At 40.4% G+C, this 13,094-nt stretch overlaps 1 protein-coding gene across 4 annotated transcripts in view; it reads left to right on the top strand.

The window, feature by feature from the left end:
* Nucleotides 1–13,094, top strand: part of EIF4ENIF1 (eukaryotic translation initiation factor 4E nuclear import factor 1) — a 41,983-nt gene that overhangs the window by 27,725 nt on the left and 1,164 nt on the right. For 3 of the 4 annotated variants that reach the window (XM_037166783.2, XM_037166784.2, XM_037166781.2), the window contains exons 8-18: nt 832–967; nt 1,179–1,358; nt 2,042–2,274; nt 4,791–4,862; nt 5,300–5,483; nt 6,463–6,542; nt 6,859–7,001; nt 9,175–9,259; nt 10,736–10,868; nt 12,132–12,476; nt 12,761–12,925. In XM_037166783.2, the coding sequence (XP_037022678.2) occupies nt 832–967; nt 1,179–1,358; nt 2,042–2,274; nt 4,791–4,862; nt 5,300–5,483; nt 6,463–6,542; nt 6,859–7,001; nt 9,175–9,259; nt 10,736–10,868; nt 12,132–12,476; nt 12,761–12,925 (1,756 nt within the window). The remainder of the gene's footprint in view (nt 1–831; nt 968–1,178; nt 1,359–2,041; nt 2,275–4,790; nt 4,863–5,299; nt 5,484–6,462; nt 6,543–6,858; nt 7,002–9,174; nt 9,260–10,735; nt 10,869–12,131; nt 12,477–12,760; nt 12,926–13,094) is intronic. The other variant, XM_037166782.2, reaches the window with a different exon arrangement.

The following is a 13,094-nucleotide window of genomic DNA, read 5'->3' as shown; positions in this document are numbered from 1 at the left end:
GAATACTGCATAAAGATCAATTTGGGTATTTAACTGGACTTATCAGAGGGTAGAATTGAAATTTTCATTTAAAAAATGCTTAAGTGTAGTTTTTAAGAATTGGTAGTAGAAATTACTATTATGAAAGTGTTGAAATTATTCTTATCAGAGTACATCATTTAATAGGCCTTAATAATTGAACTAGAAACCATAAAAGTTGGATTTAAAACAAAACAAACACCTGAAAACTCCCCATTAAGTTCATACAGATGGTAGAGATCAGTTAAAAGTTTATCTTCCACACTGACACTTTCTAAACTTTGACTTGGAATTGTGATCCTTATGAGCTCTACTTTTTAGCTTTTGGCTTCTGAAATTATCAGCATTAAATTTTATGATGTTCATCACAACCATGAGAATGTTTGAAGCAAGGATTTTCTTTCATCAGCTCTCCATACCTGCTGTTTAGTTGAAGGCCACTCCTCAGCTTGGCAATGGAATGCTTTACTTCTGGTGCCCATTTTGATTTTGAAACTATGTCCTCTGAGTAGTTCATGAATTTTCTAATGAAGCAAAGGACAGAAAATCAAAACACTTTCTGTGGCACAGAGCTATTGCTTTATATGCTTAGAAAGTACATTGTTGATTATGCCCAAGTTCGGGTTACTCAGAAATGACCCAGGAGGGAAGAAAAATGAAAGATGTTCAAAATCCCAAGTTCTGATGGTATTTACCTTCAGGTCAGCTGCTTTAAAGGAAGTATCGAAGTAAGTGGCCCATTTTCAGAATTTGAACCTTCTTGTCCTTTCACCTAGAAACTATTGTCTTAGCTCCTTTTGTCTTTCCCTTTAGATGATAGAAGATGTTCTGGGAGAAGGGTCAGTCTCTGCCAGTCGGTTCAGTAGGTGGTTCTCTAACCCAAGCCGATCAGGAAGCAGATCCAGCAGTCTTGGGTCAACACCACATGAAGAACTGGAGAGACTTGCAGGTAAAGTGGCTTCAGATTCTGGCCTTGGACATAGACTTGAGCTTTCTCTAATGTTGTTCATTGTCTTCATTAATCATGGGTCCATTAGAATTAAAGGGTCTTTAGATACTGAAAACAGCCTTCAATTTGTGTCCTTTTCATACTATTGAAGATATGTTTCTCTGCTTTATGGGGACTGATTAATTATGAATATATTTACCTGCAATATTAGGTTTTGAGCCAGCCATCCTCTCTCCTGGACAGAATTCGGGGAATTATTTTGCTCCTATACCATTGGAAGACCATGCTGAAAATAAAGTGGATATTTTAGAAATGCTACAGAAAGCCAAAGTGGATTTAAAACCTCTTCTTTCCAGCCTTTCTGCAAATAAAGAAAAACTTAAAGAGAGCTGTAAGTGTTTATTAGAGTTTGCTTTAGGTAGCTGAAAAAGCCTGAATGCTCAGTCTTAAGGCAGTTAATTATAACATACTGTTGTTTTATCAAAAATCAAGCATATGGTAGGTTTTAATATTCTTTAAAAAAACGTAAAGAATATTAAACACTACCAAACAGTACCACCTCTTTGAGAACCTGGTAGTCAGTGGTTCCTGGGCCCTATAATAACTTTTACAACAACCTCTCCTCTTTACCAGGAGCCCGTTTATAACACCTTAGTGAATGTTGTCCTCCTGAGCAAAATCAGGCAGCTCCTTACATCTTTGCCCCAGTCTGCCATGTTCTTGCTGAGGTTATAAGCCTTCAACATAAAACCTTAGTGATACAGTAATCATAGAGCTGGTGCAGTCTTGCTGATAGTGGACCATCTGGGATTCTTGTCCCTGGCAGCAAGATCTTGTCTAGTCTTAAAGCCTAACACTCCATGGTTGTAGTCCCTCAGTTTCTAGCACTGAAGCTTTTTAGGTTGAGTTTATGCCATCTCTTACTAAGTACATAATTATGACCTTATTTCCACTGAGCAGAAATGATTTTAAGTGTCTTCAGTCTATTTTTGGCTACCATTATGGTAGCCAAAGAGAATTCCTACCATACATATTCCTTTGCTTGGCTTAACCTGGACTTTCTCAACCTTTCAGCACATTCAGGGGTTGTACTTTCAGTGGAAGAGGTAGAAGCAGGGCTCAAGGGCTTGAAGGTGGACCATCAACTGAAGAATTCAACTCCATTCATGGCAGAACACTTAGAGGAGACCCTGAATACTGTAACCTGCAATCGACAGCTCAAAAAAGATGGAGATATGACTGCATTCAACAAGCTAGTGAGCACCATGAAGGCAAGTGGGACTTTGCCTTCTCAGCCCAAAGTCAGCGTAAGTATTTGACACAGACTCAAGCCTTTTCTCCTTTTCTCTTTTTTTATTCCATTTCCCACAATAAATGTATTTAAAAAATGGTATTCTGAGTAAGTTGGAAATTTTTTACTAGTCAGTTTGGTCCTTGATGTTTTTGTGTGCTTTATTTATTGCAATACTATTTGTTACTAGAAAAAGTAGGTTTGTAGTTAATCTATATATATTGTGCGTGACAGTATAAAGATTGAAAGATTCAGACATAACTTTCTAAAGTCACTGCTACAAAAAATGTTTTTGGATATGCTTCAAAGAAAGTTTTGTGTTTCAGCTACTTGTTAAAATAACTTACTATATTTTTATAGTCTGATCTATTCTAGATTATCTGCTTTCTTGATTAGGCAGTTGGCAGTTACACAAATCATTTATAAAGGATGGATTTTTTCAAGACAATTATATTCTGTTAATTTACTAGTAGAAAAATCTGACTTCAAACTTGTAAAACACCTTTAGGCATTCAGTTGAGTTACGAGGTGACAGCATATCAGTAAATGCAGGTGTGTAGCATGGACTGGTCTTTGTCATAACACATTAGAGGGTGGTTCTCAGCCATGACCTGTGTGTCAGTATTGCTACCCTCGATGAGACAAAGTGATAAACAAAGCAGAGTAAATCTGAATAATAAAAACAGACTTACTCCATTTGCTAAATTACAACAAATGTACCAAATTGAGTGTTGCCTCTTGTTTTCTCCTTACACCTTATCTGAGTTAGCAGTGGCAGCCATAGCTGTTTGATTCACTATGCCTTGACCATGGGAGGGAGCTGATTTTTATTGTTTCTTATATGCCCAGTGGTTAGTGATAGAGATTCCAACAGAGGTGCCACTGTTCAAGCCTTACTGTTAGGACGGTCCACCTCTGAAAGGTGGCATCTCTGAAAGGTAGAGTTATTCCTGTGTATCTGACCACACCATGTCAGTTTAGGAACATGTTTCTTGTAAACTACTTTAGAGTTATTTGCATTACAAAGAATTATTAGATACAAAATCTTTCAAATGAGGACCAGATTAAAAGATCACAACTGTTCTTGTTACCCTTGTGTCTTGCTGATTGGGTCAAATCTTGTAAGTAGTTTCTTTTAGTGTAAATAAAGATTCAACAGTTAACCTGATGCTTTTGAACATTTTCTTTCTGATATGGATGTGATTCTAGGGCTTGATAGTAACAGAGTTGACCCTGAAACTTGTCAGGATAACTATTTCAACGTTTGTGTTGGTGCTCTGAAATATATCTGGTTTTAGCCAAGGGAATGAGCCTCAAACACACCTACATAAGGGATGAATGATAAAATTCAAGTTGCTAGGCAAAGAGTAACACAAACTCAATATAACCTAGAAAAGAAAGCAACGAGAAAAGTAATGTAATAAGCATACCAGGCATTATTCCACAATTCTGCTTGACTTGCATGTTGATTCATGGTCTATATCTAAAAACCAAGTCTTTAATTACTCTGGCTATGTGTGTTATGTATACTATTTCTGATCTGCCTGCATTTGTGTAGGTTCAATTATATTGTTTCATCCCCCAAATAGATCATGTTGGTTCAATCTAAACTCCATTTCAAATTGAATTGTAGACTGTATCCTCCAAATATAGTAAACCATTAAGTATAAAGCTGCCTATTTTTTTGATAGAATTAAATAACTCTTGAGGATATCTCTTATTAAAATCACCTGCAATCAGTCCCAGTTCTAAAACTAACAACAAAACATTTGGATATCCTTGGGCTTTTTGTCCTGCCTGAAGACAGTGCTGTGGGCCTTGGCATCTCCCTCTAGTGGAAGGGAAACTACCAAAGAAAGCACTTGGGCATAAGGATGTACTGAAGTGCAGGAGGTAATGCAAGATGGATACAAGATGTAACTGCTGCTGCCTTAAAATAATAAAAAGTGGAGGAATTGAATTTCACCCTGTACATGAGACCCATTTGAAATAGCATTCTTATAAATAATAAAAGTTAAATTTCCTGAAATGTGAAACTCTGAAATATAACAGTTCTGGCCAAACCTGTATGTCATTTACTACATTTTTAGTATCATCTGGTGTATAAGTCTTGTTAAAGATAAAGGGTAGCAAAGGGTGCCTCAAAAAATGAAAATTATAAATTATCAAAACTTCCTGCATATGCTTCTAACTAAATAAGTGCTCCCCTCTTTTCCACTTGGTTTCTCCCTTCTTGTGGTCACAGTGTTAGAAGCAGCAAAATGGACTAGGGTTCCTACAGGGAGGAAAAGGCTTTGCCTGTCTGAAGGTCTCTGAGTGGACTCTACAAGTACATGTGAAGATTCTTTTTGTTCCCAGATCTTTGGGCCCTGTGTGTTGAGAGAACAGGTTGATCTAAATTAGTTTTTTGTGACTTTGACATCATTCTGCTGTTAAGTTTTGACTCCCTGAAAAGTTTTTAATGCTTTCTAATGGTCCCCAACTTTTAAATGTGTAAGAACTTTAAAATAAGTTTTCCTTTGACTTTTTTAGCGAAACCTTGAAAGCCATTTGATGACCCCCACTGAGACTCCAGGCCAGCCTGTCCCTAAGAACATCTTACAGGTACTTAACAATCTTACACCAAGGCCTTGGAGTCTTCTGACCTGGTGTTTTGCAGTGATCCAGCTTTGGGCCTTAGATAATGATCCATGTTGCCTGGTAATTGAGGATGTGTCACCACCTTTGTCACTGTTAATCTCAACATGGGGTGGGGAGGTGGCTAAAAAACAGATGACAAAGTAAGCCCTTGGTGTCCAGTTTGCAGGCTTGCAATTTATATGGAAATATTAAAGTATCTAACCTGTATTATAGTACTAATTTATAGCAGTGTTGCTAGCTGAACGTTTAGAGAAATATGTGGCATATACCTGTGACAAGTGCTTCAGTGGAGCATGAGGGAGATTCATCACTGGCTTCTGAAAGTTAATCCCTAACCCATAGCCTCTGACTAGAAGGGAGAAGTAGGTTTGCTCACAAGGATTTGACTTCTCTGGCTTTAGGAACTTCTGGGTCCACCAGTTCAGAGACCTGCCTCTTCCAATCTTCTGAGTGGCCTTATGGGGAGCTTGGAGCCTACATCATCTTTACTGGGCCAAAGAGCAGCCTCTCCTCCCTTGTCACAGGTGTTTCAAACGCGAGCAGCCTCCGCAGACTACCTTCGACCTCGAATACCATCACCAAATGGTAAGTACTTGTGTGTGTAGATGTCCACCCGTCTCTGTCATGCCACTCACATTTCCCCTCCCAGCCCCTCCACCACTCCCCTGACAAAGGCTATATTTGTCCACTAGACCTGGCAGAGCCTTTTCATGGGCATTCTTGAAGGTTTTAAAAAGAGATGTGTGGATTCAATACACTTTTTTCCAGAGGTGCTAGGAACACAAATGTGGAACACAGTTTATGTCCAACTGCCTCTCTAGATAAACATGTTCATGTTACAGTTTTGTTTTGTTCCTTTTGAGATCACTCTAAATTGGATCCAGCTCTTTAGTATTCTTCCTTATTTGGGGAATTTAATCCAAAAGAAAGTTAATTTGACTTCCTAGGTTTTTTCTTGATAGAATATGTCATAGTAGTGGCTCTTTACCAACCTAATGAAATTAGTACACCATCAACTGTCAGGTGTTGTGGCCAATTCAGAATATGAATGGAAGAAGCACTTCCAGAAAGCTATCTTAGCAAAGTGTTGTGCAGAATCTTGGTGTTCCTACCACTCTGGACTACTTCAGGCTGCTGGCCACCCTGGCCTCTCCTAGTCATATCTCAAGAAAGGTTTTTTGTAGTGTTTCCTCTATATTTAGGGAGATACAAGTGGAAAGAGTGAACTTCAAAGCACTGGTTTCTGCTTTAATATCAGCTGGCATGATGATGAGCCAAATCACTGGCCAGAAAAGCTCTTCTCCCACAGATAGCGATCTCAGCTCTGAAAGGGACAAAGCTGACAGCTTAGTGGGAAGATGGATATAGCAGCAATTTGGGTCATTAAATGCTGAGATCCACGTAGTCCACTGTGATGGGCACGTAAGAAAAGAGACATCATCAGCCCAGGAAATCAGTACTTCTCAAAAGCCATGGTGTCCAAAAGCAGCATGCATTGGTCATAATGTCTCTGATGAACATGTACTGTCTTGACACTCAACTGATACCGTAACTTTTCCAACAGGTTTCACACCAGGACCACAGCAGCTCCTCGGAGATCCATTCCAAGGCATGCGCAAGCCCATGAGCCCTGTCACAGCCCAGGTCCAGCTGAGCTCTTTCTCAAACACAATCTGTTGCTTGCTTTTCACCCGAATTGTTGTTTATGGGATGGAGAATTAGATCGCTGCAATTCTTGAAAGTGGTTTTGAACTATAATTCAAACTCATCTATAATTCAAGTGAAGTCTAGAAAATTGGTTATATTTAAATAGTTAAAATCCTTTTTGGTGGATAGCATGATTTAGTCAGGTTGCAGCATCTAATTTCTCTCAGTTACTGCTTAAAGAGAGTGAAGAGAGACTTTTGTATTAAGGTCACTGACCTCATTTTTCTGATCCTCTTCTGCCACTTCTGTCCAGCAGATGAGCCAGCTAGAATTGCAACAGGCAGCTTTAGAGGGGCTGGCCCTGCCACACGACCTTGCAATGCAGGCAGCAAACTTCTATCAGCCTGGTTTTGGCAAACCACAAGTGGACAGAACCAGAGATGGGTTCAGAAACAGGTAAGTCACTAATCCTACCTTTGTGGGGGTTGCAAATTAATTTTCCTCAAATTAGCAAATTATCCAGTATAATTCTATTGTAAACACTGATATGTTATACAACATGTGGTGAGAATTCCCTCTCACTGATGTTTAGTAAAGGAAATAATTGAATCCTACTGCTTTTCATCCTGTATAATTTTATTTATAATCTTGATTTAAAGGGTTCATTTTTACAAAGGTAGTTAGCATCACTCCTTATTTGCAGTTATCCTTATGAAATGATGAAAAGTAAAACTGCTTAGCTTCCTCCCCCACAGATTCCTTGTCAGGTTATCAAACTACCCCTTGATGTAGGTTTAGTTGATCAGAGCCATTAACAAATGATTACTCACTTCACTCTCCTTTCTGCTAGTTGTAACAAGTAGTAAAGTGAAATGAATCATAAGTTGGATGGGGGGTTAGCAGTATTCTTTTTATTGTAAAATAAAACTGCATTAAACAAATGTGTTAGGCAAACTCCATTGTTAGCTACCCAGAAGTCCTCTGTGTGCCCTGTCCTAGTAACACCCCTTTTACACCCCAGAAGTGACCACTGTCTGGCCTTTAAGAACAGTTTACTCCTGCCCTTAAGTACTTCGTAATCAAGGAGTTTTTATGTTTTGGTGTGATTTTTTTATTTGCCATATCTGTGTCTCAGTGCCTTCCTGTAGTTGGTTTTATATGCTGACACTTTCCAAAAACATTGAGACCAGCAAGTCCCATGTACCACTGCATAAGTGCACCCTATCTTGAGTAGCCATCAGCCTTAACAGAGAGCTCAGAACTAATCAACTGAGTCCCTGTCACTGGATTTCTCTACAATATAATATAGTTATCTAATACTCACTGACATGGTTCTTTAACTTTCAGTCACTTTAGATATTCAGAATTTTATTTGCTCTTAGCAACAATTCTGTGAGGTAAATGGGATAAATAACTGCATTTTACAGATACAGGAACTTAGGTTTTCAAAGTGTGACTTACATGAAACTAGTAAGTAGACCCAAGTTAATGTCATTGGAACCTTCATGTTATGGATCAAATGTCAGCTGCCTCTCAGGCCTTCCCGAGCACCCTGTGTATAGTTGTGTCCCCCAACAGACGGGACTGTCTCCTTGCCTTGCTTTATTTATTCTACTTACCACCTTCTAGCATAATTTCTTTTGTCTGTCTGTCTGCCCGTAGTAATGCCTCTCTACTCTGTAGCCACAAGAATGTTATGAGGCCAGAGTGTTTTGGGGGGTTTTGTCTTTTGTTTATTGCTATATCCCCAGCACCTAGAATAGTGTCTAGCATATAGTAGGTGCTCAGGTACATTTATCAGAAGGGTTATATCATAGCCTGATTTGGGGTTTACATTTTAATCACTCTGAATACCACTAATCTGTTTCTCCCTTAATTGTCATGTTCCGGGTCTCAGTGTGGCAGCAGTGGGGCTTACCCTCTTAGAGACTGGAAAGAGGCTGTGGGTTTTGCATTTCCATCTGCTTGTAAGAACTTCAGAGTCACTGACTGTACTTGGGCTTTGGCTTTTGTGGTAACAAGGTCTGACATGGCTGAAATGTAGTGAAGCTTTCATTAGCCAATAAGCTCACACAATTCATTCTTCTCTCAACCTATTTATATCTTCACCAACTGTTTTCCTGTTTTCTTTCTTCCATGTTAAGGCAGAATGACTAGAATGTCTTGGGAGAGAATGCAAGTTTATTTTAAACTTTATTTGGGAGGCCTGGGATCAGCCTTCTGTGTAGACCAGGAGTGGTGGGGAATGTTGCATGTAACTAGGTCTTAAAACAGTTGAAACTGTTGGTGCTATATTTGATTTGAACCAGTGCCCCAGAGAGTATCACTTCTATGCCAGGCACTGTACTAGTCAGTGCTGCTCTCTACCCTCTGGGTCACAGCCTGGCCCACAGAATGAAAGCCCTCCCTAGCCTACTTCACTGGTATAGTCTACAAATAAACTGTACACCAGCCCTGGATAACTCTATAATCCCAAGGTCTTCCCAAGTGCCTAACCCTGTCCCCTCTACCTAAATCATTGGTCTCCATCTTGTTGAAGTACTAGGCTGGTCTTGAGTGTTTTGTGATTGTAGGACTTAAAGAGTTTGACCAGCTTGGGGCTCCCACTGATAACTTGGTTTGTTCACAGGCAACAGCGAGTGACCAAGTCGCCGGCACCGGTGCACAGAGGGAATGCCTGTTCCCCTGCCCCCGCTGCCTCCATCACAAGCATGGTCAGTGACCTTTGCCTTTGTAAATGACTTCAGGGTTCTAGGTTTCTCCCTGTTGGTTGTCCCTATGTGTATCACTGTAACCCAAATGTCCTTGAATGCCTTCCACAGGAGTAACTGATTTAGTAGTCTTTCATACCTGTTTGTTTATTAGCTTTTCCCCCTTCAGGATACAGTCTAACAGTTAGGATTCTAGTTTAAGCCCCTATGTTGGGGAAAGTGTGATAGATAAGTATGGGCTGGAGCATATGGGTTATATGTAGTATGTTTCAGACAAGTGAGCATTTGGAGTAGGAAGGACAGGGTTCAAGATAGGAAGTGAGGTGGGTGGGGTGACTAGGGTCAGATCATGGAGAATCCAGTGAAACATGGTGAGGTTACAAATTCAGATTCATGACTATTATATGACTTGTGGCTGGGACAAAGGGTTTATTTGTGAAGACAGTTTTAGTTTTGCAATTAACTCATGTATCAGAATTTTTTAAATTTTTTAATTAAGTTTCCTTCTCCATAGGTTTTTATCACCTAGTTAAAACTAACAGACCTATGAGAAGAACTATTACTTTGTGTTCAGGACCCCAAGTAGGTCTTTGCACTAAGCACCTTGAAGGCAGGGTCCAGAAGGAGCTTTTATGTTCCTAATTCATGCTCTGTCTCCGGCCATCAATGATTTAGGGTTGATTAATGAGAAGAGTTACATGCATCACACAATCATCAAAGTAGAAATTGGCAATAAAGAGATGGGAATGACCCCAAATGGAGAGTCCTAGTAACTAAGAAGAATACTAAGATCATTTTGAATTTTATGGTAGGCATGTTAAGATGGGAAGCATCAGGAATACAGCACGTCCTCAGATACTGTTCGGTTCATTGTCTGTTGGTTTTAATGTTGATGAGATGCTACAGCTACAACTCTTGTTTGTATCAATTAACCTATGGTAGAATTGGTTTCAGTGTATGTCATTTTGCTTTAAGTTATAGAACCTATCATTATTACATTAAATGAGGACTTGCTATATAGAGAAATTTAGGCTCTGAGGTTTTCTCTGAAATGCCCTTTCATGGCTGAAGTACTGTTGCTCCAGGCTGTATTTCTGGCCACGTTCTTCCCCTCTTCCCAGCCTAATGCCTTGGCTGGGAAGTGGCAGCTGTATAGGGGGGTCCCCATCACCACAGATAAAGATAGGTTGAAGCTCTGTGCTTTGACTACCTTTATGTTACAGCTAAGTCTGGGTTTTGATGAAAGTGGGTTGTGAGCAAGGCATGATGCACTAGGACACAGTCTATTTAGTGCATCCTGTTTCTTCACCTCTGGTAGCTAGAGACCAGAACCTTTGAAGTTGGGTGTTAGCCTCTGTCACAGGTAGCCAATAAGGGGACTCTGCAACTTGCTGAGTAGTTTGGCAGGTTAATCTTGGCTTGATTGAGGAAAGGCATTTAAAGAATGTGCTAATTAATACTAATCGTTGTTCTCTGCAGCTTTCTCCTTCTTTCACCCCTACCTCAGTGATTCGTAAGATGTATGAGAGCAAAGAGAAAAGCAAAGAGGAACCTGCATCTGGAAAAGCAGCTCTTGGTGACAGTAAAGAGGACACTCAGAAGGCCAGTGAAGGTACTACAGAGCTGTTGAAGGTGTATTGCCCAAATATGTGACAGAGGAGACACGGGCTTGAGTGCTGACCAGCCTGACCTGATTGTCTACAAAGCGTTGGGCAAGAACCTTAGCTGTTCTGGACCACATTTCTGGGTTTGACAGTGAGAAGGGTTGGACCAGCTTATAATCACTTAGCCACTTGAATTCTGACTAATCTAAAAAAAATTTTCTAACCAACCTTACAATAATGGTATGAGTACTAGTATTAGGAAGGAATGAGCTTTAGTTTATTTAGGCCACAAAGTTGAATTATTAGTACATTTGTTTGGTAAATAAATATAGTTCGACCAGTGTTACTTCTGAAAGATTCTCTCCAGTCTGTGGAGACAACATATCCAACAAAACCTGTGCAGTGACTGAAGGACACAGGAAGTGTGGAGAGCCCATGGAAGATGTGGAGAGGCTTTTAAGAGTTGCACAGTTGAGATTGTTCAGGACATGGTGAAACATTCTGATAAGTTAGGTTTACACAAGTCTAGAGTATTGGTGTAAGAGCTTGTTGCCTATAAGGAAGCTGCTGGAGGAAAAAAGGAAATCCTGTTGGTCCTACTAAAAATGGCTATCAACATTCCTTTACCAGACTGTAATTGCTATTTAAACTTTCTGTTGCAATGGATTTGCATAATTTGACTCTTACCTGATTTTCCACTTAGGCTCTTAAGAAGTATGTTGTTACGGGGCAAAAATTGGGACAACTGTTAATAGTATAATAACATAAAATAAAACACGTTATTTCCAAGCACCTGACTAGGATAGGACTAGCTCCCTCACAGATCCAGACCACAGCCATAGGGCAGAGCAGGGTACCCAACTGAGTTAGACCACCACACCTGATACACCAGGCTCACTTGCCCATAGCTATTCCTGGGTTGAGAGGATTATAAAAATAAAAACAGGAACTTAAAGAGTTATATCATTTTCAGCTTCAGAGGCTTTGGGTTTTTAGAGTGTAGCAAAGATAAGCTCTATTCCAACAAAGTGCTGAAGACTAGAAAACTTGGGGTCTAGTCCCAGCTCTGTCCCCGACTTAACCCTATGACCTTGACTGGGCCTGTTCATAAGGCAAACTGATGATCCCTATGATATAATCCTCTAAATTTGTTGAGAGGATCAAATAAGGATTGTGTGCTTTCTAAAGAAGGAGATTACTAGATCTTTGTGAGGACACTGTGTATGGGAGAAGGTTGCCAACACTCAGATACTCTGTCTGGGTCCTTACAGAGCACCTCCTGTCATCTAACGCCGTGCCCAGCGCTGATCGGGACTATTCTCCCACTACAAATCCCAAACTGTCAACGTTGCAGCGGTCTTCGTGTTCCACCCCACTGTCCCAGACCAACCGTTACACCAAAGAACAAGATTATCGACCTAAAGCAACTGGGAGAAAAACACCCACATTAGCATCCCCAGTTCCAGGAACACCTTTTCTCCGTCCTGTCCACCAAGTACCCCTTGTCCCCCATGTCCCAGTCGTTCGGCCTGCCCACCAGCTTCACCCAGGGTTGGTCCAAAGGATGCTGGCCCAGGGACTACATCCACAGCATCTTACAACTTTGCTCCAAGCTGGTGAGTTTCTAACCTGACATGGTAACAGTTGCTCGAACTGATAAAAAGTGCTGTGCTGGGGGAGGTTTTCATCTCTACAAACATGTTACTAGATTTTTCCATCTAACTGGAGGGCAGTGGTTCCTATCCAATCCACACCTTCACCTAAGATTCCTTAAATGATTAGGGACCTAGTTTGAACATTTTTTCACTCTTAATAAACTTTCAGATCAGCAAAACTAAACAGTCAAGCTTGAAAATTTCCACATAAGATTACGTCTCACCAGTTTCTTTCTGTCCAACAGGTGTGCTTCCTCCTGGGATGGATCTGACTCATTTACAAGGAATACCTGGCCCAATCCTGAGTCAACCCTTTTACCATTTACCGGCTGCTAGTCACCCTCTCCTAAGCCCTCGTCCTGGGACACCTCTGCATCTGGCAATGATGCAACAGCAGCTACAGCGTTCCGGTAGGTTCAGGAATGGGGTCAAGTGAGCTGGGTGGGCTGAATAGACTTAAAGCTTTGGACCAGCTTCCAATGAAGATGAACTGACACAATTAATTATTTAACTCATCCTGCAACACTAGGTATAAGCAAAGATTAGGATGATGTAAACTAACCTGTGTCAGATTTGGAA

Source organism: Artibeus jamaicensis, unplaced genomic scaffold (genome assembly GCF_021234435.1).
Source record: "Artibeus jamaicensis isolate MK-2021 breed Jamaican fruit bat unplaced genomic scaffold, CSHL_Jam_final contig_525, whole genome shotgun sequence".
Classification (NCBI taxonomy): Eukaryota; Metazoa; Chordata; class Mammalia; order Chiroptera; family Phyllostomidae; genus Artibeus; species Artibeus jamaicensis.
The sequence above is the reverse complement of the archived record's forward strand: the minus strand, read 5'-3'. Positions and strand labels throughout refer to the sequence as shown.